Raw genomic sequence first — 23,128 nt, 5'->3', positions numbered from 1 at the left:
TATGATTTTAATATTGAACATTTAACATGATCTCCTGATAGAGATTCCTCATTTGCTGACTATCGTGGTATGAATGCCTATGTTTACTGTTGCCAGTATAGTTGGCTTTAATGTTACTTCACAGGAGACTTAATTTTTCCTGTCTTTTCTGGCTAGGAGTAGCTCATCGGAGCCAGAGCAGTGAAGGAGTCAGTTCTCTGAGCAGCTCGCCCTCCAACAGCCTTGAAGCCCAATCTCAGTCTCTCTCACGTTCCCAGAGCATGGATATCGATGGTGTCTCTTGTGAAAAAAGGTAAAGTAGGCCAGTTTTCCAGTAAGCTGTCGGGTTTATGGAAAGGGAGAGATTCAGTCACTTTAGTCTCTAGTCCGCTAGTCCCAAGTGCCAGCCCAGAGATTTATGCCAGTCCTTAGCAAATTAGTGTGAGATCTATGGGAGTTATGGGTCTTCTGTATTATTCTGAAATATTCTTTATCAGTTTTTTTTTTGTTTTGGTATTGACATCTTTTAGGAAATAATGGTATAAGTGGTAAAAAAAGAAAATTGTTTTAAATTTTTTCTAATGTCCTTATTTGTACATACCATGTTGGCAAGCATATGTCAGTCCCTAAAAATTTCTTCGAAGTTTTACTGATCAGTGAAATTTAAAAGTTTGGAAAGGTACAGACAGGTAAGCCACATACCTTCGGAGCTCCACAAAGGTCAGGACGTCCTAGAGCAGAGTCTGCCTGTGCCGTCAGAGTGCCATGAGTGGGTGACAGAGTTGCTGAGGTACTGATTCCTTTATTGCTTGCGCAGGCCAGAACCCCCCACCTCCCAGCCCAGGACCTGTCTTCTCTGCCCTGAAGCAGCTCCCACAGTTTATGTCAGTGGACCAAATACTATTTTTCTATGTGTGTTATGATGTGGAAAATGTTAAGAAGCATTGGCATAGAGTTTCAGCACTTGGTGGGGTTGGGGTAAGGAGCCAGATGAGAGATCACCTCACATTAGGTAAGAATTCAGAAAGGACTACATTCTCAGGAAAAAGATCAAGTAGAAAAAAAAAAAAGTCAACCCCACAGAGTAAAAACAATTGTGTTCTTATTACCTTAGCTCTGAGTAGATAAAGTTTTAAAAAAATCAAGTCATCTCTGCAATTTCATGGCCAGTGGGTGACTTCATTGGGTCTGGCACCTAGATTTACACTATTGGTATAGTCTGAAAAGCCTCAAGCTGAGAACTACCATATACAGTGGAGTCAGGTCTACACTGCCTATAAGGCATCTAGCAGAAGCAAACATAAATCATCCATGTCTTTAGAGGATTTCCTTAGAAAAATTTCCAAGAAGTGTGAGCTCATGGTTGGAAATCACAGAACACACTAGATAAAAGCCAGCATGAGTAAGATACCACAGAATCAGGAACAACAGAATTATTCACCTAGAGATTCTTGGGGTTTGGAATTACCAGATACAGGATACAAAACACGTATGTTTAAATAAATTACAAAGGGAATTGAAAACATGAATAAGGGGAAAACAACTATAAAAACAACCAAGCACATTTGAAAAAGAACCGTGTAGAATTTCTAGAAATGAAAAGATAATTCAGATGGAAGACTTGATGCAAGAGTTAAGACAGTTGATTAGACATAGCTAGAGAATTAACATACTGAATGGTAGAGCTGAAGAAATTACCCAGACTGTGCCACAAAGAGAAAAAGAGATGAAAACTACGCAGTGTATTTAGAGATATAATGGACACAGGGCCAATATATACCTAATGGAAATTCAAAAGGAGAGAGTAGGGAGACTTAAAGCAATTCCCCACACCCCTCTTTATTCCATGGTTTTTCCTCTACTGGTTTGGAAGCCATTATCAAAAAGATAAACGGCTAAGAATTTTTCTAGAGTTGATAAATGATATTAATCCTCTGATTAAAAAAGCCCAGAAACTCGCATGCTGATTAAACCAAGAGAAATTCGTATCTGGTCATTTTGTAGTAAAATTTCCAAACATCGAAGACAAAACACCTTTAAAGCAGCCAGAGAGAGAAAAGAGATTATCTGCCCAAGAATGATAGATGTCTGAATGATGGAAGTCACATGGAGGCATAATAGTGTCAAAACGCTGAAAGTAAGTTAACTGCCCACTGGGAATTGTGTACCCTTGTGCACCTACCTTTCAGGAGCAAGGGTGAAATAAAGACATTTATCGATTCAAAAAACAAACAACCAAACAAAAACAACCTGATAGTCTGCCACCAGAGGACCCCAACTTTTAGCAGATGTAGTTGAAGAAGAAGGAAAGTGATCTCAGGAGTGATGTCTGAGATGCAAGCTGGAAGGATGAATGAAGATAATAAATGTGGTACATCTAAACAAATGCAGTATAAACAGTAGTAACAGTATATAAAATAATATTGGGGGAGAGAAGTAAAACAGTGAGTTAGATGTAACATGCTGGACAGCATAGCAGGGAAGCCAGAAGCGGGGTGATTATCAGAGCAAGCTCTAAAGTTCCTGTGTACGTGGGAGAGGGGTGAAGACACTGGCCAACTTTTAGATTTTGAGTTGGGGATACTTGATAAAATTTAAGGGTAGCCACTAAAAGAACAGGAATGGAGTGTATCTTCCAAACGAGTAAAGGGAAAATATGGAATGGGAGTTGGCAGTTTGGAGGGACTTAAGTCAATTCAAAGGGAGGGAAGAAAGAAACACAAGTTTAAAAAAAGGGACAAATAGCACCAAATAAGAAGGTCAAAAGAAATGAAAATTGGTCATTGATCAGTGAAAAGGCTTAGATTGGGGTAAAAACAAAACAGAACTCAGCTTTATCCTTGTTTACAGAAGGCACACCTGAAACATTAGGTTAGATCTTCAACCTTTCATTGAAAGTGAAAGAAAGGGAAAAGATATCCCAGATACTAAACAAAAGAAAACTGGCGTAAACATATTCATAAATTAGACTTTAAGGCACAAAGTATTATTAGAAATAAGCACTGTGTACTGTTTGACAGTTTCCAAAATATATGCACTTAGTAAGAGGACAGCGGCAGCAGTAAAGCACACAATAGTAGGACTAGAAGAAAGTGACACATAATCAAAATGGGAGATTTTAACATCCCTTTCATCCATCAATAAATCAAAAAGAATGAGCATCCGTAAGCATATGAACAAATTAAACAACACGGCTAAAAGCTTGATCTAATTGACAGATACAGAACTTTGCACTCTACAGTTGGAGAATACACGTTCTTTCCTAATACCCAACGACCAGAGAGTTTCTATGTGACGCTTCACATAGATCATGTTTTCTGATGAGGGCATTAGATTAGGTAATTAATAGAAGAAAAAAAACTTAAAAATTTCCTCATATGGTTGGCAATTTTTAAAACAGAGCATGCTTCTAAATACAGATCAAAGAAGAAATCATAATGGGAATTTGAAAGGCTCTAGAACTGAACAATAAGAAATACTCCGTGTTACGAGCTGTGTGTCATAGCTAAAGTGGTCCTCTGAAGAAAATATAAAGCTATAATTTACATGACACAAGGAAAAAGAGAATATAACTAAGTATTGGAAATAAAAAGCCTTTTCTGGGAAGACTGTTTCCCTGGATATGTGCATGGCCAGCCCCCCTCCTGTTTGTATTCCTGTGGCATTTCTCAGTGAGGCACACCCCGTTTAAAATGGAAAGGCCTGCACTCTCAATTGCCTTTTCCTTAATTTTTCCATAGCAGTTATCATTATATGACATATTCTACTTACTATGTTTATTGGTGTCTTTCTCCCTCTAACTAGAAGGTAAGCTCCATGACACAGGGATTGTTTTGTCCCTTTTGTTTCTTCACCAACCTCTCTGACAACTAGAACAATGCCCACACAGAAAGGGGATCTCGGTAATGTTTGTTATTAAAAAAGAGAATTCCATGAAAAAAATGTAAATATGTAATGTGCAAATAAACATGAAAATCTGGATGAAAATCAAATTCCTAGAAAAACATAATTCTCCCAAAATTGACTCAAGAGGAAAGAGAAAACCTGAATGATCAAAAACCATGAAATAAATTGAATCAGTATTTTAAAATTTTCCAAAGCAAGCCCCTCGCTCGTATGATTTTATGGGCAGATTCTGCCATTCCACTTATACACAGATTTTTCCAGATAATTTAAAAAAATAGGGAATACGTAACCAACTCAGTTTACAAAGCTTGTAAGACCTTAATATCAAAACCAGACAAGAATAATATAAGAGAAAAAAATTACATGGTAATCATGCTCATGAACATACTTGCAAAAATCTTGAGATACTGACAAATCAAATATTATAACACATAAACAGCAGACGAAACTTCTTTGGGGCTGGATGCCAGGATAGTGGTTACTGTGGGCTAGCTTAGTTGCGGAAGGGTCATTGGGGTGTTCTTGGGGTGCTGGTAATGCTCTGTTTCTTGATGTGGGTGCTGATTACATCAGTGTTTCTTTTGTGAAGCTTTATTCAACCAAAGACACACGATCATCTATGGATAGGTCTGTACAGATATTTCAATTATAAGTTTAGTTTAAAGTAATAATATAACATAACATGAGCAACTTGGATTTTTGTCAGGAGTGCAAGGGGGCAGCATTAGTGAATCTATAAATATCATTCCCCACGTTATATATGAAAGAGAAAAGCCATATAATCTTGGTAGTTGGAGAAGTTTGATAAAATTCAACATCAATTCATGAGAAGAATCTTTGCAAACAGGAAACAAAGGTGCCTCCTAAATTGACAATATGGCAGAGACAGAGTTCAGCAAATACTCCACATGATCCCCTGCATTTCCAGTTACCTTTGCAATTAGATGGGGGCCAAGTGACTAATTTTGTCCAGTAGGCTGTGAGTGGAAGTGACATGTGTCACCTTTAGGTAAAGGCAGTTGAGCCGATGTTCCTCCTCCATCCCTCTCTTCTCTTGCTCCAGTGACCTTGGAGGCTGTGTATTGCAGATGGCATAGATTAAAGATGGAGTAAGGATGCTTCACTCTCACCAGACTCGGCGTAAGCAAGAAATAACCCTTATAGTGTTAAGCCTCTAAGATTTCCAAGTGTGTGTGTGTAAGCACAGCATAGCTTACCTTATTCTGACTAATATAGTCTCTCAAGAAACTACAGCAACTCTCATACTCTGGGGTGAAAAATTAGAAACGCTCTCTTTAAAATCAGGGAAAAAACAAAGATGGCTGCTCCTTCTATGTCTGGTCAGTGTGGGGGGATCCTACCCAGTGCAGTACAACAAATAAGGATCAGAGTGGAAGAAATAAAACAGTTATTATTTGGAGATGAAATTATTTTCTACCTAGTAAATCCTACATATAAGTAAATAAGTTGCTTCTGAGAGGTCTATATCAGTTTTATTACTATGGACTAGCAACAAGCAATTAGAAAACTTAATTTTTAAAGAGGTACCATTCACTGTTTCATTTAAAAACATATGGTGCCTATGTATAAATTTAACAAAAGAAGTGAAAATAAACTTTTCAATAAACTAAGAAAGTTTATTGAAAGACCAGGGGTGCCTGGGTGGCTCAGTCAGTTGAATGGCTGACTCTTGATCTCTACTCAGGTCTTGATCTCAGGATTGTGAGTTCAAGCCCCACATTGGGCTCCATGCTGGGTGTGGAGCCTATTTAAAAAAAAAAAAAGTTTATTGAAAGACCTTGAAGAAGGTTTAAGTACTTGTAGAGAGATACTTATCTATGGACTCAATAACATAATGATGTCCTTTCTCCCCAGTTTGATCTCTAGAGTCAATGAAATCCTAGTGAAAATACCAACAGGATTTTCAAGGAATCTGTGAAGCTGATTCTTAACTATGTGTGGAAGAGCCAAAGGCCAAGAATGGCTAAGACTCTCTTGAAGTGGGAGAGTAAGGTGGAGACATTGACCTAGCAGATAATCAAGATTTATTGTGAAGTATTAGTGAGATAGAGTGGGTTTTGTTTGGGGACAAGCAGATTATCTCATGGAACAGAAATGAATATCCAGGAAAAGACCCATATATACATGTCCATTGGACCTATTGAGAGGTGATTTCATATTAGCATAAAAAGGACGGGCTTTTAAATAAATGGTGTGCTGGGAAAATTATTTATTTAATGTGGGAAAATATATGTGCTTAACCAGATTTTTGTAATAGGCTCTGATCATATGTATACCATTTAAAAATAATATGTATAGAAAATAACCTCTAATTTGCTTTTGAAAGTGAGCCTAAGAAAATGACAACTTAGGAAAAATATTTCCAGCAAGTATAATAGATAGAATGTTTACATCCTAGTTTATGAAGAGCTCTTAAAAGTCAATCAGAAAAAAGATTTTATTTATTATTATTTTGCCTTCTTGACTGATTTTGACTTCTTTGCTTTATTATTTTGCCTTCTTGACTGATACTTAAGAACTTTTCCTCAACCAGGAAGCTATGACATTGGGTGGATTTATAAAAGGTAAAAGCCTTATTTGTCTTTTATACTTAAAGCATGTCCCAGGTGGATGTGGATTCAGGAATTGAAAATATGGAGGTTGATGAAAACGATCGAAGAGAAAAGAGGAGCCTCAGCGATAAGGTTGGTAAGAGATGAAGCCCTTGCTTCTGTTTTTAGAACAGGTAATATAAATACCCTTTTAGTTCTTCCATCTGCAGAGTCGATTAGAGTGCACCGCCCCAAGTCAGCAAATCCTATTGAGGTGACTCTTTTTTTCTTTTGAGGAGAAATGGAGCCTAGATTGCCCTAATGGAAGGAGAGCTCACTTCTTTCATCTGGTCAAATCCTTCATTTACCTTGGTTTCAGATCCATATTTCTGTCAGTAAAGTGAGTTGGTAATGAGCAGGAATTTCACGCTAACTTGAACTTTTTCTGTTGGTCTTTTGCTTACACAAGTAGGTCATCACATCTTCCCTAGTATTCTGAGGAAAATGGCTGGGAATTGAGGCAAGAATACATGAAGTCCAGTAGCACTTAGAAGCTCATTTAAAAGATGAGGTCTTTACATTTTGTTATCATCTGAGCTTAGTTCCCTATAGTTAGCCAGTGAGAGGTGTTTTCTTTTGGCGGGTGTCATGGGGTAGAATTGGTAGAGACAGTTGCATCACTTACTGTGCAATGATTTATGCATGTTCAGCAGCACTTGGTGATGGGCATCTGTTGGACTGTGGCCTTCTGATGGCACGATGCTTCATTTTGTAGAGGTCTTGCGTGTTTCCAGAATTCTTTTATATATATTTTATCTGTGACAGAAACTAGTGAGTAACATTAAATTCTGGAAAAGTTTTTGGATGAAAATTAGTTCTGTGCTGATGTTATCCTGGTCCTTTGGCGTTCAGGAAAGTAAACAAATAGGATGTATGTACATCCTTTATCACATTACTCCCTTGGTGATTACAGGTAATGTTCCCGCTCTTTTATCCACCCCCCGTAGATAATTGTAAGCTTATGAAACCTCCATGTTGGTACTTTCAAGTCATAGTAACAAGTTTATTTTTCCCTTAGTCAATGGGTGAACAGTTGTATGTATTTCTAAAATATCCTCATTAATAAATGAATTACTTGAAATTAACCCCCAAATCTTCTTCCTCACAAGGAGCCTTCCTCGGGTTCTGAAGTGTCTGAAGAACAGGCCTTACAGCTGGTCTGTAAGATCTTTCGTGTCTCCTGGAAGGACCGGGACAGAGATGTCATCTTTCTTTCTTCTCTTTCTGCACAATTTAAGCAGAACCCAAAAGAAGGTAGGAATCCATCTTAGCTGTTAAGAGAAAACAAGGTTGTAAGATCTTTGCCCTTCTGTTACCGGCATTCACTTTCTCTTGCTTTGGGGTTATGTTTTTTGACTACAGAGATAGTTCTTGATGAGGACACTGCTGTTTGGCCACTTTCCACTGATCTTATTGATAAATTTTTTTTTTCTACTTTCATGATTTCTCTAGAAGAAAACTATATAAATAAGTTAATGGTCTCCATTGTTTCAGAGTTGAAGTTATTAATGTCTCTGATAAATAGGAGTGTACCGGACGGTCCCCTGGGATCCTGGGAGAGGTGCTCTGTATGACCTCTACTTGCTTTAAGCGCCTGTCAGGTCATGTGCAGACAATGGAGTAAATCCACTTGATTAAATTGTTTATTAGCAGGATAAAACATTGATATTTTGCTGTGTTTCCAGGATTCTATTTTAAGAGACTACCCTAAACCACACTTTTATAACAAAGTAATAAAACCTCTAGCAAGATACCAGCATTTCAGGCACTGATACTCTTCTTTACAGAAGTCATTTGGAATGCAGAAGAGGCAGGGGTGGTTTGCTGTAGTGTTCCTTTGCGTATCACTAGAATATAACCCTGACGGCAGGGATTTTTGTTTCTTTTGCTCCCTGATGTATCCCCGGTGCCTAGAAGGGTGGCTTGCACTTAATAATCCCTCAATAGATGTACTTTAAATGAGTGAATGAAAAGGAGATCATCTTTCCCTTTTTTGTGCTGCCCCTCTTCCCTGGCAAGAAAAGTCCCCCACGTTCCTGGCAGATGGATAGTTTACTTCTGATTTTACTGGGATCTTCTTATTAACTGGTTGTAGATATGAGCCTCGCACCCATGTGTTTCAAAAGCCTGCCACTTCTTCTTCTTCTTCTTCCTTTTTTTTTAAGCAACAGCTACTTTAAAAAAGAAATTTTTTTTTTTATTCCAGAGCAAGAGAGTGAGGAAGGAGGGGGACGGGCAGAGGGGGGAGGGAGAGAGAGAATCTCTGCCAGACTCCCTGCTGACATGGAGCCTGACGTGGGGCTCGATCCCACAACCCTGAGATCACGACCTGAGCCAAAATCGAGAGTCGGGCGCTTAGCCGGCTGAGCCACCCAGGCGCCCCCGTGTTATTTTTCTTATTGTAAACCTTAAGATTCTTAAATCTGTCTTGTACACATGTAAGTGATCATTTTTAATAGCCAAATCAGATAAGATTTACATGTGTTACAGCTCTTATTTAGTGATATTTAAAATGTATCCAAAGACCTCGAGGAAAGCATTTGGGAGCTTCAAAGAATAAGGAAGCAGTTAGAAAATAGAATTTGCTCCAGAAAGCCAGATGGTGACTAAATATTAGATGCTTCATAAAATATTTTGAACCTCACATTTAGTAGTTCTCCCTTATATAAAGCATAGGTAGGTGAAGAAATGTAACCCAGCTTTATTTCTAGTATGATAAACAAATGTCCATAGCTGGGAGTAGCAAGACCGTAGCTATACGGTTAATATATATCAGCAGGGATTCTCACTGGGTGCACTCCAATTTTCTTTCTTTTTTTTTTTTTAAATGAGTTTTGTATTTTGGAATAATTTTAGACTTACAGAAAAGTTTTGGAGATTGTGCAGGGAGTTCCCATATCCCCTTCACCCAGTTTCCCTAATGTTACCATCTTATGTAGCCATAGTCTGTTTGTCAGAACTGAGATATCACTATTACCTGAACTCAGGCTTCATTTGGAATTTTCACCGGGTTTTCTCCTAATGTCCTTTTACTGTTCCAGAATCCAGTCCGGATACCACATTGAACCTCTGGTTCCAGTTGGCTGATTCAAGGACCGTGTATATGAAGAAGCATGTGTAACCTCTTCTTTATTCTGCCTTTCCAACAGTGTTCTCTGATTTTAAGGACTTGATTGGCCAGATTTTAATGGAAGTGCTAATGATGTCTACTCAGACTAGAGATGAAAATCCATTTGCCAGTCTGACGGCCACATCACAGCCAATTGCAGCGGCAGCTCGGTCACCAGACAGAAATCTCCTGCCCACTACTGGCTCCAACCCGGGAACAAGCCCCATGTTCTGCGGTGTGGGTTCCTTCGGTACCAGCTCTTTCTCTAGGTCAGTGCGCTCCCTTTTGCACATCTAGTTTGGTAGTCCAACAGCCATGAAGTATGTGACAGAAGGGACTGCTCACTCACGGGCCTTTGCCAGTCAGATTGTGCCATGTGTTGTATTTGGGTGGGTGCGTTTAGTCGGGGCTGGAGATCTTGTCTTTTCCAGATTGGTTTGTTTGGCTTCCCATGGTTAGGCTGTTGGTAAAATTTAGAAGCCAGTGGCTGTATAGAGTACATTATTTTTTTGGAAAGAGGGCTCTATCAGACTGTAAATGCAGCCTCGAGATCGGTGCGGTAATTAGATTATAACCGTTCAGATGAGTATCTGAGAGCTTTGTACACTTGAATGCTTAGAGATGCAAAGTGTCCTTGTACCATTCTTTAAAAGCTTGATATTTTCCATTTTAGTTATTTACCTCAAGTTTTTCTTCAATTTTCTCTTCTTTCCTCTCTTTCTCAACTGATTTAGCCTCTATGAAACTAGCCCGGCTCCCAGGACAAGTTTCTGGAGCTCGGTGCCGATGATGAGTCCATCCTTTGCCTCCTCCCCTTCCCGTGCAGCCGGCCAGATGGCTGTGCCGTCCACTCCCCTCAGCCCTCATGGCGCGGCTCCCGGCGCTGCCGGAGGAAGCCAGCCCGCGTCTTCACGGTATCGCCCCTACACTCTCACCCCGCCGTGGGGCTCTTCAGCTTCTCCTACCCCGCGGTCCCCCGGCATCTCCATCCTGTCCAGCTCGCCCAGCCTCCCTGCCCTCGCTAGTAGCCCTCAAGCAGTGCCTGTCAGCTCTCCCAGACTGAGACCCGGCAGCCTGGGGCCACCTTCCCTGGCCACCTCCCCCAGTGCCACGAGCAGACGTTCCTCATCCCTAAGGATCTCTCCTAGGTATTTATTCAGCAGGAAAGCCGCGTGCGTGTTTGCAGTGCCAGGAGAGGTGATTAACTCGGTTTGGAAGAACTGCTGTGTGACGCTGACCTCAGTTACATGTGCTTTCCTGTTTGGGGTTATTAACCTGTGTGTCTAACTAGTTTGGTAGGCTCGCGCCCCGAGTCCATGCTTCTGCTAGGCTTTGATAACAGTAGAAGGTGTGGGTGTTTCATTGTGCCTCCCTCCGTCTGTTCTTACCCCTCACTCTTCCTCCTTCCTGGCCAAAAAATGAAGTCACTTTTCATTTTTTGGAAATCTAGTTCATGTGTCATTCCTCATGACAAATGAATTCCAGAGGCTGTGGGCAGTTAGTATTTGAGCGTTGGGGCTCACAGGAGCACTTTTTAGCTCTTTGTACTGTTGTCAATCAGAGTTGAAATACCGTTAGCCCAGGGGGTGGTGGGAGCAAGTCTTGGGCCCGTGTCCCTCACCGCTGATCACTGGGGCTGGGCCGGTGTTTGTGTCTTGACCCTTTGACTTGAGCCTCTTAGAAAGAAGCAGTATCAGAATTCCACTAACCCAGTGCCTCCCCTCCACCACCGCCCCCCCCCACTGCCAAATGTACCTGTGCATTTATGTCATCGAGGTGAATTATTTTTCTGCATGTCAGTAACCAGAACTTTTAGCATAACATTTAATTAAAAAGGGGTAGCAGTTGCAAAAGCTTTCCACCTCTTGTTTTTCCTTTGTTCCCTGATGACCTTTTTTGCTTTTGTTGTGGTAGTATGTACGACAATCCTTTCTCCTTCCTCTTCCTCGCACTTTCTGGCGACAGTAGTGATGAAGATGAAGAAGATGATGATGGTGATGATGGTGATGATGAAGGTGGTGGTGGTGGTGATGAGTTTTCTTGTGTCCAGTTTGGGTCCAGGTATCAGAGGAATGGAGTCTTACCCCTGCATGTGCATAGGTGCTTAGGAACTAACTTTTATAAGCCCCCATTATGGGCATGCTTTGGATCTAAACAGGGTGGGGTCAAATGAGACAGCCTGGATAGTCAAGATGTGGGGAGCTTGCATGTACCGAGGCTTTAGGACCTTACCTGGGGTAAAGTGGCACGTTAGGAAAATCTTCATCGTTGTTGCCTGGTAAGTTTGGAGGAAAACTTACGTGTAATCATTTGTCAGAAACAAATGACAGACTAAAGATGAACCATCAAGCACACCCACCCTAAGATCTGAAATGAGGTGCCCTTCATTTAACTATGGCGAGTGTTCTTGTGAGCTGCCAGATGTGAGCAACACGTACTCGGTGGGGCACGTTTCCTTACGTGCAGTTGCATGGATTGCTGCTACTTAGGAATGGCAAAGGGGCCGGGATCGTGTGTGCGTGTGTGTGTCTTTTAACCCCCCTTCCACCCCAGCTCGGGCTGACAGTCTGTTCAAGAGGATATGGGGCCATCCTGTCTGATATATAACTGATTCTGCTTTCACTTCTAACCTTAAATTTCACTGATCACCTCCTTGACCTCAGTGAAGCTAGACCCTTGTTTAGACAGCCTCTGGAATGACAACAGAGGCTGAAACTGAGTTCGTGATGCTGCTGAATGTTCCCCCCTGAAAACTGTGTGAAAAAAGACTGCTTGGGTTTTCTAGGTGATTTTGGGCAAGAAAATATAATAGCACCTTCTTTCTGAACCTCTGATTCATTGTCTTACGATTTTGCTCCTAAATCGAAGTTTCCACTGGACTGATTTGGTATTTGTGCCCAGCACTGCTCAAAAATAACTCCAGGCTATAAATAGAGATGGCAGTAGGAGTTAGGTACACTTCATTAAATTTGACAGTGTTCAGAAGAATCATTAGAGAGAGTGCATAGAGAAAGGAATGTTGGTGCAAGGTTGAATATTGATTCAGGAAGGTTGATATTTGTATTAGGTTGAACGTTGTATTACTGTTTCTCAAGTGAATTTCCCAAAGGTAGGGTGTCTTTTTCATGTGGATAAAATCCTACTGCACGATTATAGTAATGCAGCAGGCATCCTTTTTAGGAATCAATTTCCATACATGATGGAAGTGCTTTGTTATCTGTTTTACTGTAAATTGTGAGAGAAATGCTCTCTCTCCCTGGCCTGTTTCATTCCAGCTTGCTCTCACCAAGGCACCAGATTGCATGCTGCTTTTACTAGCACTAGACTCCTGGCATCCCAACCTTGTCTCTGATCTAGATTCTGTAGCTACAAGGAGAGATAACCGTGTAATAATAGCTCCAAATACTGACTGAGCATCGTGGGCCAAATCCCGTGCCAGCACTCTGCACACATTATCCCTCTATCCTCGCAGCAGCCCTTCCGGTTACTGTAAGGAACCTGGGGGACAGGGAGGTCAGTCACATAACTAAGTACGTGGCAAGGCCTGAGTCCAGAACTCACCTGCTTCACCACCACACTGTGCTCCCAACAGGACTCATGTTGTTCCTGTTCCTTAACTAGTTATTTCGCTGCCGAGTGTTTATGCATCTACTCTGTTCCTTGGCAAGGAAGTGCCAGCATTTTACTCGGTAATTACAAAATTCCATTCAGTTGGCAGGTCCTTTGCTGGCTGTTAAAACAGAATCCGATCTATCCAGATTTTGGCAACTTACAGTCTTGAATAGCTATCAAGCAGAATGTGAGAGGATATGTAAAAATATATAACTGATTAAGCAAATAGAGAGGAATTCAAGAATGCACATAGGGCCAGAACCAAGAGGAGGTTAATTTGAGAGATCAGGAAATAACAGTTATTTTCTTGCCAATCGATCTTTCCAGAATTTTATTTACTTTCAAGTAAGCAATTTCAACACCTACTCCTTGCCCGGTAAGATGAATGTTGTAGAAGAGCAACAGGAGGCCGCGTCTGTCCCCCTCCTGCCCGCCTCCTGCTCGCCCGGTGGAGTTGATACGTTACAAATGTTTTTGGAAGTAGTTGGGACACACGTACATATGTTAAGTATCTGTAGTGGGGACGAGAAGGATTAATTTAAGAAAGGTAGAACATTCCTTCTGTGACGTTCTATAGTCCTCCGGAAAGAGCTGTGTAAATTATAAGGATCGACCTGTTGCAGGAGTGGAATGAGCAAAGTGAGAGAATTGTCTTGTAATAAAAATACCATAGCATTTGCTTGGAGGAAAATTTTTCCGAGTGTTTCCTAGGAAAGAATCTGTAACTGCTTAATTATTTCAGTGAAGGAGGTAGAATCTTCAGTATCGTGAACCTGTGTGAATAGAGAAAGGGAAAAATTAGCAAATGGTGAAAAATGTTCACATTTACCCTCTCATTTCTGCTGCTTGTCACTGCTTGGAGATGAAACATGGAAACAGTCCCATCGTGTGTGTCTCCAAACCCTCCCATGCAGTGTGCCCCTGCTCACACAGAGTAAAACCCAAAGCCTTGCCCTGGTGAGTGAGAGCCTTCGTGTCACATACATGCACACACACACGCGCGTTCCTCCATCCTGACCTCACATGCCTCCCCTTGCCTATGCTCTCTGCTGCTCGCCACCCTTTTCTTGACCTCACCTGCATGTTCCCTGCTACCTTAGGCCTTCACACTTCCTTCCTCTCTTTGGACAGCTGTCCCCAAAATGGCTGCATGGCTTGCTCCCCTGACGCCCTCGGGTCTCCGTGTAGGCACCATCTTCCCAGAGGGTCGTATCACGCATTATATAAAGCACACACACACACTTACTGCCCGTCTCTGTCACCATGCTCTGCTGTCATTGTTCTTCATAGCATTCCTATATTATTGTGGATTATCCCCCCCTCTAGAGTGTAATCGCCATACCAGCCGGGTCTGTTCCATTCAGTGTCTGCCCCCAGAGCCTACAACAGCGCCTGGAATGCACAGTACCCTGTGAACATTTGTTCAGTGAATTCACGTTGCTTGAGCCCGCACTGCTCTGACTTTGCCTTGCACTGAGAAAACAACATTCTAAAGTCTGCATTCAAAAAAATGAGTTACACAGGAGAGAGATTATTCATACCATTATAGAAGAAATTATCAAGGAACATGTTTTCTTGGTGCATTTCAAATGGGATTCAGTTTGCACCGATCTAATGCACGTCGGCTCCTCTGGAAGATTTGCATTGTGTTTTCAGAAGGAGTCAGGTGTATTTCTATTATGCAAAGTAGTCACTTTATTAAATTGGACTGTCGGTGTAGTTATCAGAAAACGGTTCACACATTCTCCCAGAATGAGGTATAAGTTTGTAGATATTCATAGGACTTGAATATGACATATTTCCAGTGTGGTAGTCCATGTGTCACAGTTGTAAAAGCATCATGAATTTGGGAATAACTTGTTTAGGGAAAAATGAAATGTTATTTTAAAACTTTAAAAATGTTTATTGATAGCATGAACATATGCACACAGACACTACACCACTTTCTCCTTCAGTGTGGCATTCAAAACTTAAGTCCAGCGCTTTCACTTTGAACCTAAAGATTGTTGTGCGTTTTGATCATTGAGACCTGTGTGTAGTGTTGTCGAGACTGGCTGCTTTTCATGCTAGGGGATCATGGTTTACTTTAGCACCTTTAGAACCAATCCTAAAATTTGTAATCTATGAACAAATACTGGAGTTTATTCTGCATTTCCTATTTGGTTAAATTTTATTTCATTTTTTGGGGTCGTCTGTTCTTGAGAGTCAGCTGAAGTGTTGTTTGGTGTCTGACAGATGATCACCAAAATATACCAACTTCTTTTAGCTTTGAAAATTCTCTGATACATTCTGGATGCCTTTCATTGCATTGCCTGGCATGAGACAAGCAATCTTCTACATACATTGTCACTCTTCATGTCTCAGTGAAATAATTGTGAAGGTACCTCAGTTGGCTTTGAGGTGTTCACATTGAGGTTAAAATTCAGTGGGAAGTGGGCGCCTGGGTGGCTCAGATGGTTAAGCGTCTGCCTTCAGCTCAGGTCATGATCCCAGGGTCCTGGGATTGAGTCCCGCATCGGGCTCCCTGCTCCTTGGGAGCCTGCTTCTCCTTCTGCCTCTCTCTCTCTGTCTCTCATGAATAAATAAATAAAATCTTAAAAAAAAAAAATTCAGTGGGAAGTGTTGGCTAAGAATGGAACCTAGTTTCAGCATGTGAGTGGCCACCATTTAAGCATGCTGACTTCCCGCAAGATGTTTGCATGCTGGCTGTGGGTAGTGACCCCTTGGAGCTGGCAAGGACCTATCGGCATCAAATGTAAGATGCTTTTCATCAGAAATGTAAAAATGTGAACAATTTGGGCCTTATTATCAAGGAAATGTATAGTTGAAATTTTCATTTTAAACATGAGGCAGATCGGTTTTCATTGTTTTCTGCAAGAGAGAGCCACTCAAAGGAAAATTAACCTTAGTTGTGTCTGGGGAAAGCCTGTGTTGGTCAAGGTCACCTTTGGAAGTGCAGTGAATAATAGAGTCACTGGGTCCCTGACCTCAGACAGAAGAGGAAAGAATCGCAGATAGCTTGAAACTGAGATGGTGCTGTAAGAAAATATCTCCCTTTTCCCTTTCTACTTTTGAGAATTCACCACACTTCTCATATTTTTGGTTGGTTTTTCTCTTTTGTTCTGATGTTGCTCCCCCCCTGCCCCCCCGCCATGCTTTCTTCTCCCTTTCCTTCTGTCAGACCTATAGGGCAGATTGTAGGAATTCAGATTTACTAGACTCCGGCCTGAAAGCCTTGGATTTAAAACTGGCATTGTTTTCATCTCTTTAACTTTAATACCGTACTTTCATTCCAAGGTCAATTATATATCCAGTTGACCCCCAAACAACATGGGTTTGAACTGCACAGGTCCACGTATATGTGGATTTTTTTCGATAAATACAGTGCAGTACCGTAAATGTATTTTCTCTTCCTTATGATTTTCTTAATAATATTTTGTTTTCTGTAGCTTAAGAATATGCTGTAAGAATACAGTATATAATACATATACAAAATACATGTTAATCGACTGTTATGTTATTAGTAAGGCTTCTGGTCAACAGTAGGCTATTAGTCTTTAAGTTTTGGGGGAGTCAGAAGTTAAATGCAATTTTCAATTGCATGGAGGTGGCAACCGAATCCCTGTGTTGTTCAAGGGTCAGCTGTCTTTTTCTAAAATTCTAAGGTCAGTTATGCGTATGTTCCAGAATTAGTTATGTATATCTATGCGTCTACCTGTATAACGTATTGTTAATAGCTCAATCCCTATTAGTCCTGTTGGTTTCTAGCCTTTAATTGTCTGCCCCAGTTGAAGTAGGGATGGGTCTTTCAAGGTCGTGATATTCTTCCTATCCTTTATCATCTTTCATATGTAATTTTTTTTGCTAAGTTTATGTTTTCTCGTTTCCTTTTCATTTCAAAATTCCTAGCCTCTCCCTGTGCCATGATTACTCTCTTTGTGTCTTTTGTGTATATCAAATAAATTTGTGAGTTAAACATCAGATTTGGTATGTGACTTGTTGATGGTTGATCTAAACTTTAATTTCCTCACACCTAACCCTTGAGATAATGTTTGGCTTTGGTCTCGGTGAATAGTTATTACTAATCATAACAATGGTTCATGTTGTATCCTGCTTATAATCTACAATGCACTTCCATTTGGTTTCCTTTAAGCCTCACTGCAGAGGAGATGGGGTTCCAGGTTCAGGTAACAAGGAAGCAGTACAGCTGGAATAGAACCCAAGTTTGGGTACCCCTACACAAGATTTTTTTGTTTTGTTTGTGTTTACTCTACAACTTTGCCTTTTTCACTGAAAGTTTTATAAATTTTTGTGTTAATAACAAGTAGTTTTATGTTTCCTTCTATAACTGGACAGTTTTCCTTTTCTGGTCCTACTGCCAAATGCTGGATGAAGGCTTTTGAGATTATGTCAGAAGGCACGAGAAGGGTTTTTTTGTTAGTCTTTATAACTTTACTCCTGCTGAGTTCGATGATTGCGGTAGCGTAGTCTGGTTTCAACCTACAAGTCTGTCTGAGTGACGATGGCTAGTTTGGCTTAAGTACATGTGCTGTCCCTTCAGGTGCCCAGCACAGTAGCAGGTCTTAGTCCTCCTGGCTTTGTAAGTTGCCATTCCCAATAAGATAAGATGTTGGGTTTCTGCTCCAACTCTCTTCTTAGGTCAATACAATGTTTACTAAGAGTTACTCTTGTTGGATTTGGAGCAGGTGCAATGAGCAGTCAGCTCCAACCTTGGCTGCATGGGTGTCTTTGCTTTGTTGTGGGTGCAGGGATCCTAACAGGCTTTCTGCTGCAGAAATGCAAACTCTGTCGAAAATAATTCATTGAGAAGAGGTAAGAATCATCAGTTTTCTTTTCTCTTCTCCAAAGTTTGGGAGCCTCTGGTGGGGCAAGTACTTGGGATTCCTACAGCGACCATTTCACCATTGAGACCTGCAAGGAGACAGACATGCTGAACTACCTCATCGAGTGTTTTGACCGAGTTGGAATAGAGGAAAAAAAAGCACCAAAGGTAATATGAAATAGATCCATTTAAAAACCCCTAAGAACATGGTTATTTTTTGATAAATAATCTTTTGCCCCCTTAGGGAACATTCCCTTCATTTATTCAATCAGGAAAATGGTTCTCTAGCATGTATTATGTGCCAGGCGCTGTGCTGGGAGGTCAAGGCGTACCAGTGAACAAAACAAAGATCCCCACCCTCACAGAACTCACATCCTAGTGGAAGGAAGAAGTGACGGGGGCAAGTGCCACTGCCACCAGCGACTTACATGGCCCTTACAGTTCCTGGTAGTCTGTAACAAGTGTAGTAGTAACCCACATTTATGGCGTGCCCGCGGACTGCTGACCCTGTGTTTCGCCTACAGGAGCTCAGATTCTCACAGTTGTTCAGTTAATCTAGTGTAAGATAGGTATTATTTTTACTGTATGAGTAACCAGGTGAACCTCAGAGACACTGAGTAATTGTCCAGAATCACATAAAAGTTACAAAAATGGGTTTAAACTCCAGAAGCTATGCTTTCTCTCCTGTTTCATGCTGTCTTTATTATGATTTCATTCCCGGTTCATTGTCCACTTCTCGTTTTCCAAACTAGTCCACTTGTCCACCTGTAATTTATATATTTGTGAAGGGCCTCTCTGCAGTTTGTTGCACTGAACCTTAAGCAAAGGCGGAGAGCGGGCGCACAGCTCTGAGATTCCCGCTTCGTCACCTCACTGTACGCTCTTTGACTGTAGATTTCAGCGGAGGCCGTACACGTGGACGATACAATTACTCTGGTTTGTTCATTATGAGTCAAGCAAGAGAAAAGCGTGCCATTGCCTGGAGATTGACGTCTCCTGACTCTTGTCAGTTTTCAACAGTACCGGCTTATTTTGTTTGTTTTTGCAGTCCTGACCTCCTCTGCCTTTTCTTTCAGATGTGCAGCCAGCCAGCAGTCAGCCAGCTTCTGAGCAACATCCGCTCCCAGTGCATATCCCATACTGCGTTAGTCCTACAAGGTTCCCTCACACAGCCAAGGTAGGGAAAACCGTGTGCGCTCGTGTTAGCAGGGAGAGGAGCCTATCCGTCAGCGGACATTGGGCTGTCCGGCTGACTTCCCTCACCTTGGATAACGCACTTTCTTACCTGGAAGACAAAAGTGGTTGAATGGGTGACCCAGGGGGTCCCTTCCCTTCTCTGAAACACTATGAAAATAAAACACTGTCTGCTTTACTTCTAGACCACTGTTGAAATATGTCAGCATCAAGGCAGGGAATTAGTATTTAGTTTAAAAGCAGCTCCTTGAAATCAGGGGAGATCTTTGAAAAAATGTGAAAAAATGTACATACAATCAATTTCTGTTATTCAGTGATAAATAACAGTGGGAGAGCAGTTAGTTTGGGAATCACCCAGAATACACTACATTATTGATTGTTTCGGAGAGTCCCATCAAGGTTTCTAGTTCAATATAAGAGTATTTATATATTTCATTTATTTTATGAAAATATCTGAAGGAAAAGTAATGCAAAAATTTCTGAGGAAGAAATGGCAGAGTTACATTTATGTGTTCTAGGTGTTCTTATATTATTTTCTGTACCAGAACAATCTGTTTTTGAAAATTGTCAAAAAGAAGGAAAAATTTGGGGGCGCCTGGCTGGCTCAGTCAGGGGAGCGAGGGACTCTTGATCTCCTGAGGTCGGTCGTGAGTTCGAGTCCCATGTTGGGTAAAGAGATTACATAAATGAACCTTAAAAAGGAAAAAAAAAAAAAAAGAAGAAGAAGAAAGAAAAGGATAAACGTGGACCAAAACCAAAAAAAATATTCTATGATTAAAATTAACAAGAGTTTTATTTAAAAGTCCTCAGCCACCGCTGATCTTTTCTTTTCAGTTGGATGCGCCATAAACAAATAAGTAAAAGAGACATATAATGCCTCATTTTTTGGGTAATGCTTTATTTTTAAAGGGCTTGACTGTAGGAAAGAATGGATTCTTTGAAACTTTCTATAGTCTCTTCATTAAAAAGACCAAAAAGTGATTATGAACAATTTAAGAAGGGTGGTCTTTTGCCTGAAACTGTTGTGTAGAATATTTGGGAGATTTAAAGTTGGACATTTGGCTGGACACGTCAGCTGACGTGACAGCCCGTGTGCCGTGTTATCGCACACGGATGAGCTGAGCCATCACGGTCCTTGACTCTTGTGGGTTCGCAGGTCCATGCAGCAGCCGTCCTTCCTGGTGCCGTATATGCTCTGCAGGAATCTCCCGTATGGCTTTATGCAGGAATTGGTGAGGACCACTCACCAGGATGAAGAAGTGTTCAAGCAGGTGAGGTTTTGTGAATTTGCTACCAGGACGTTTAACCTAGGAGCTTCTATGCCAAGGCTGATTTCTAAAGACACCATCTATTGAAAACTTCTGTTTCACAATTTGAACATGCATGTGTTGATTGCTCAGAGAGATCTGATATTTCTTTCTTGAGATAATCAGATTGATAGCTGCATTGTTCAAATCATTTGTCCATTTCAAGCAGTCAAGCATCAAGTGTTTTATTTTATTTTTAAAATATTTTATTTTTTTGACAGAGAGACACAGCGAGAGAGGGAACACAAGCAGGGGGAGTGGGAGAGGGAGAAGCACACTTCCTGACGAGCAGGGAGCCCGATGCGGGCTCGATGTCAGGACCCTGAGATCATGACCTGAGCCGAAGGCAGACGCTTAACGACTGAGCCACCCGGGTGCCCCAAGCGTCAAGTATTTTAAACAGTGCTAAGTGCCTTGAGAGGGAAGAAGTGTAAGGCCCTGTCCCTCATTTCAAGGTGCTTTTAACACAAGAATACCAAGAGATGGCATAAGAGACGACGCGCGTTTGCCAATTGAGTCATGTTGAAAATTAGTTCTCCGAGTTTGCAAGAAGGAGATTCGTAAACCAGCGACGAAATTAGCTCAGTGCAGTTTGCGTACCACACAGAATCTTTAGTCGTCTCACCACTCAACTGGGAACGATGTCTCATATCTTACTAATTACTTCTTTCATTAAGTATTCATACAGCTTTTATAGCTCACTCTGCGAAGTCAAGTGCAAATGCAGATATGGGATATTTAGTAATAAAGCTATTTATTTAGTCTTGAAAGTTTCTTCCAAGGTGAAACTTGGGCATCACATTTGGTTGCTGTATCCCAGCCTGCACCGTGACATGAGCACTTGGCCACAGCAACTTCCACACAAACCGTTTCCAGCGATGGAAGGATTTTTATGATGCTTTCTTACAATTTACCATATGATCGTTTCTTTCCACACAGAACAGAGGCAGTAGCTGTAAGCGATATGATTCCTTTTTATTTGTTTTTATACCTAATATTATTTGTAACCATTAATTTAAAATCTCAGGAATTGTGTTTTTAACAGTTTCCAAAATATTAGTAAAAGAAGAATCCAGAAGCAAAACTCCTCGTTAGTATCATGACTGTCTTAGGAGTTCATTGACCAAGTTTCTTAGATGATGGTCTTGTTGACTCGCAGGAATACTCAAGGCAGCATAGTGAGCTTTTCCTCTCTAGAGAGAGAAGTGAACTATGATGGAGATAAGTAACTGTCAGGGCGCCTGGCTGGCTCAGTCAGTTAAGCATCTGACTCGACCTTGGCTCAGGTCTTGATCTCAGGGTTGTGGGATCGAGCCCCATGTCCAGCTCCACACGGGGCCTGCAGCCTACATAAAAGAAAGAAAGAAAATAAATAAGCATTTGGGAAGGTTTAAGTGGTGCCCTCTGTTGTGTATATTATGTGCATTAATTAGAATACTCTTCCGGGGCACCTACCTGGCTCAGTCAGTGGAGCTTGCGACTCTTGATCTTGGGGTTGTGATTTCTAGCCCCCGCTGCGTGGGAAATAACTTAAAAAAATAAATTCTTAAAAAAAAAAAATGAGAACACTTTTCCTATTGTCTTCATTCGAGGAACGGAGAGTAGCTTTAGCTCTATAAAATCAGCCCCGCGATCAGCTGAAAGGACTGGGTTATACCTATCTTATTCATAAAGAAACTTACACGGACGTTGTGAAGTGACCTCTTTTTTGTTTTTTAATTGAGATGAAATCCACATAACAAAATGAACCAGTCCGTGACATTTGGTACATTCACAGTGTTGTGCATCCACTATTTCTTTTTTTTTTTTTTTTTTTTCCTCCTTAGGTGGGGGAGAGAGAAAGAGAGATGGGGGGAGGGGGCAAACAAAATCTTAAGCAGGCTCCGCATAGAACGTGGAGCCCAACAGGGGGCTCTATCTCACAACCCTGAGATCATGCCCTGAGCCAAAATCAAAGAGTCGGACTCTTAACTGACTAAGCCACCCAGGTGCCCCCCACTATTTCTTTTTAATCATAGCATTCAGATGCCTTTCCTGCCACTTGGTCCTGAACACTCCATGTCTGTCTTTGTGTTACCAGGTGTTTTTGTCTAGAGAAAAATGACGAGTGAATGGAAAACAACACTTCACTTTTTTTGTCTGAAGAGTTTGGCAGATTTGAACTATTAAATCTTTTGACTGAAACTTCTGTCTCCTTTTAATGTTTGAGATAGTCACAGATAAATAAACAAATAGCAGCTAGAATTTAGGATTGGAGATGAATACTTGTAATTTTTTTTTTTTTTTGTCATTGCTCCAAGGTGTTTATTTGAAAACAAGAGAATCATTTAAAATACATCAGTCACACAAATAGTGGCGCCTGGGTGGCTCAGTTGGTGAAGCGTCTGCCTTTGGCTCAGGTCATGATTTCAGGGCCCTGGGATCGAGCCCCGCATCAGGCTCCCTGCTCAGCAAGGAGTCTGCTTCTCCCTCTCCCTCTGCCCCACCCCCTGCTCATTCTCTGTCTCAAATAAATAAATAAAATCTTAAAAAAAAATACATAAGTCACACAAATATTATAATGCTT

General features: G+C 41.1%; 1 protein-coding gene across 3 annotated transcripts in view; it reads left to right on the top strand.

Moving 5' to 3' along the window:
* Positions 1–23,128, top strand: part of UBE4B (ubiquitination factor E4B) — a 128,750-nt gene that overhangs the window by 56,484 nt on the left and 49,138 nt on the right. Inside the window, exons 3-11 of one of the 3 annotated variants that reach the window (XM_073903367.1) lie at positions 157–292; positions 6,503–6,590; positions 7,607–7,751; positions 9,647–9,875; positions 10,341–10,754; positions 11,521–11,667; positions 18,088–18,229; positions 19,138–19,238; positions 20,412–20,526. In XM_073903367.1, coding sequence (XP_073759468.1) covers positions 157–292; positions 6,503–6,590; positions 7,607–7,751; positions 9,647–9,875; positions 10,341–10,754; positions 11,521–11,667; positions 18,088–18,229; positions 19,138–19,238; positions 20,412–20,526 — 1,517 coding nt within the window. Of the gene's footprint in view, positions 1–156; positions 293–4,948; positions 5,026–6,502; positions 6,591–7,606; positions 7,752–9,646; positions 9,876–10,340; positions 10,755–11,520; positions 11,668–18,087; positions 18,230–19,137; positions 19,239–20,411; positions 20,527–23,128 lie in introns of those variants that run through there. The other 2 variants (XM_073903366.1, XM_025855681.2) reach the window with 2 other exon arrangements.

The sequence above is a fragment of the Callorhinus ursinus genome, unplaced genomic scaffold (assembly GCF_003265705.2).
Source record: "Callorhinus ursinus isolate GAN/ISIS: 27379988/994484 unplaced genomic scaffold, GSC_fseal_2.0 scaffold18, whole genome shotgun sequence".
Classification (NCBI taxonomy): Eukaryota; Metazoa; Chordata; class Mammalia; order Carnivora; family Otariidae; genus Callorhinus; species Callorhinus ursinus.
This window is presented reverse-complemented; position numbering and strand designations above follow the sequence as displayed.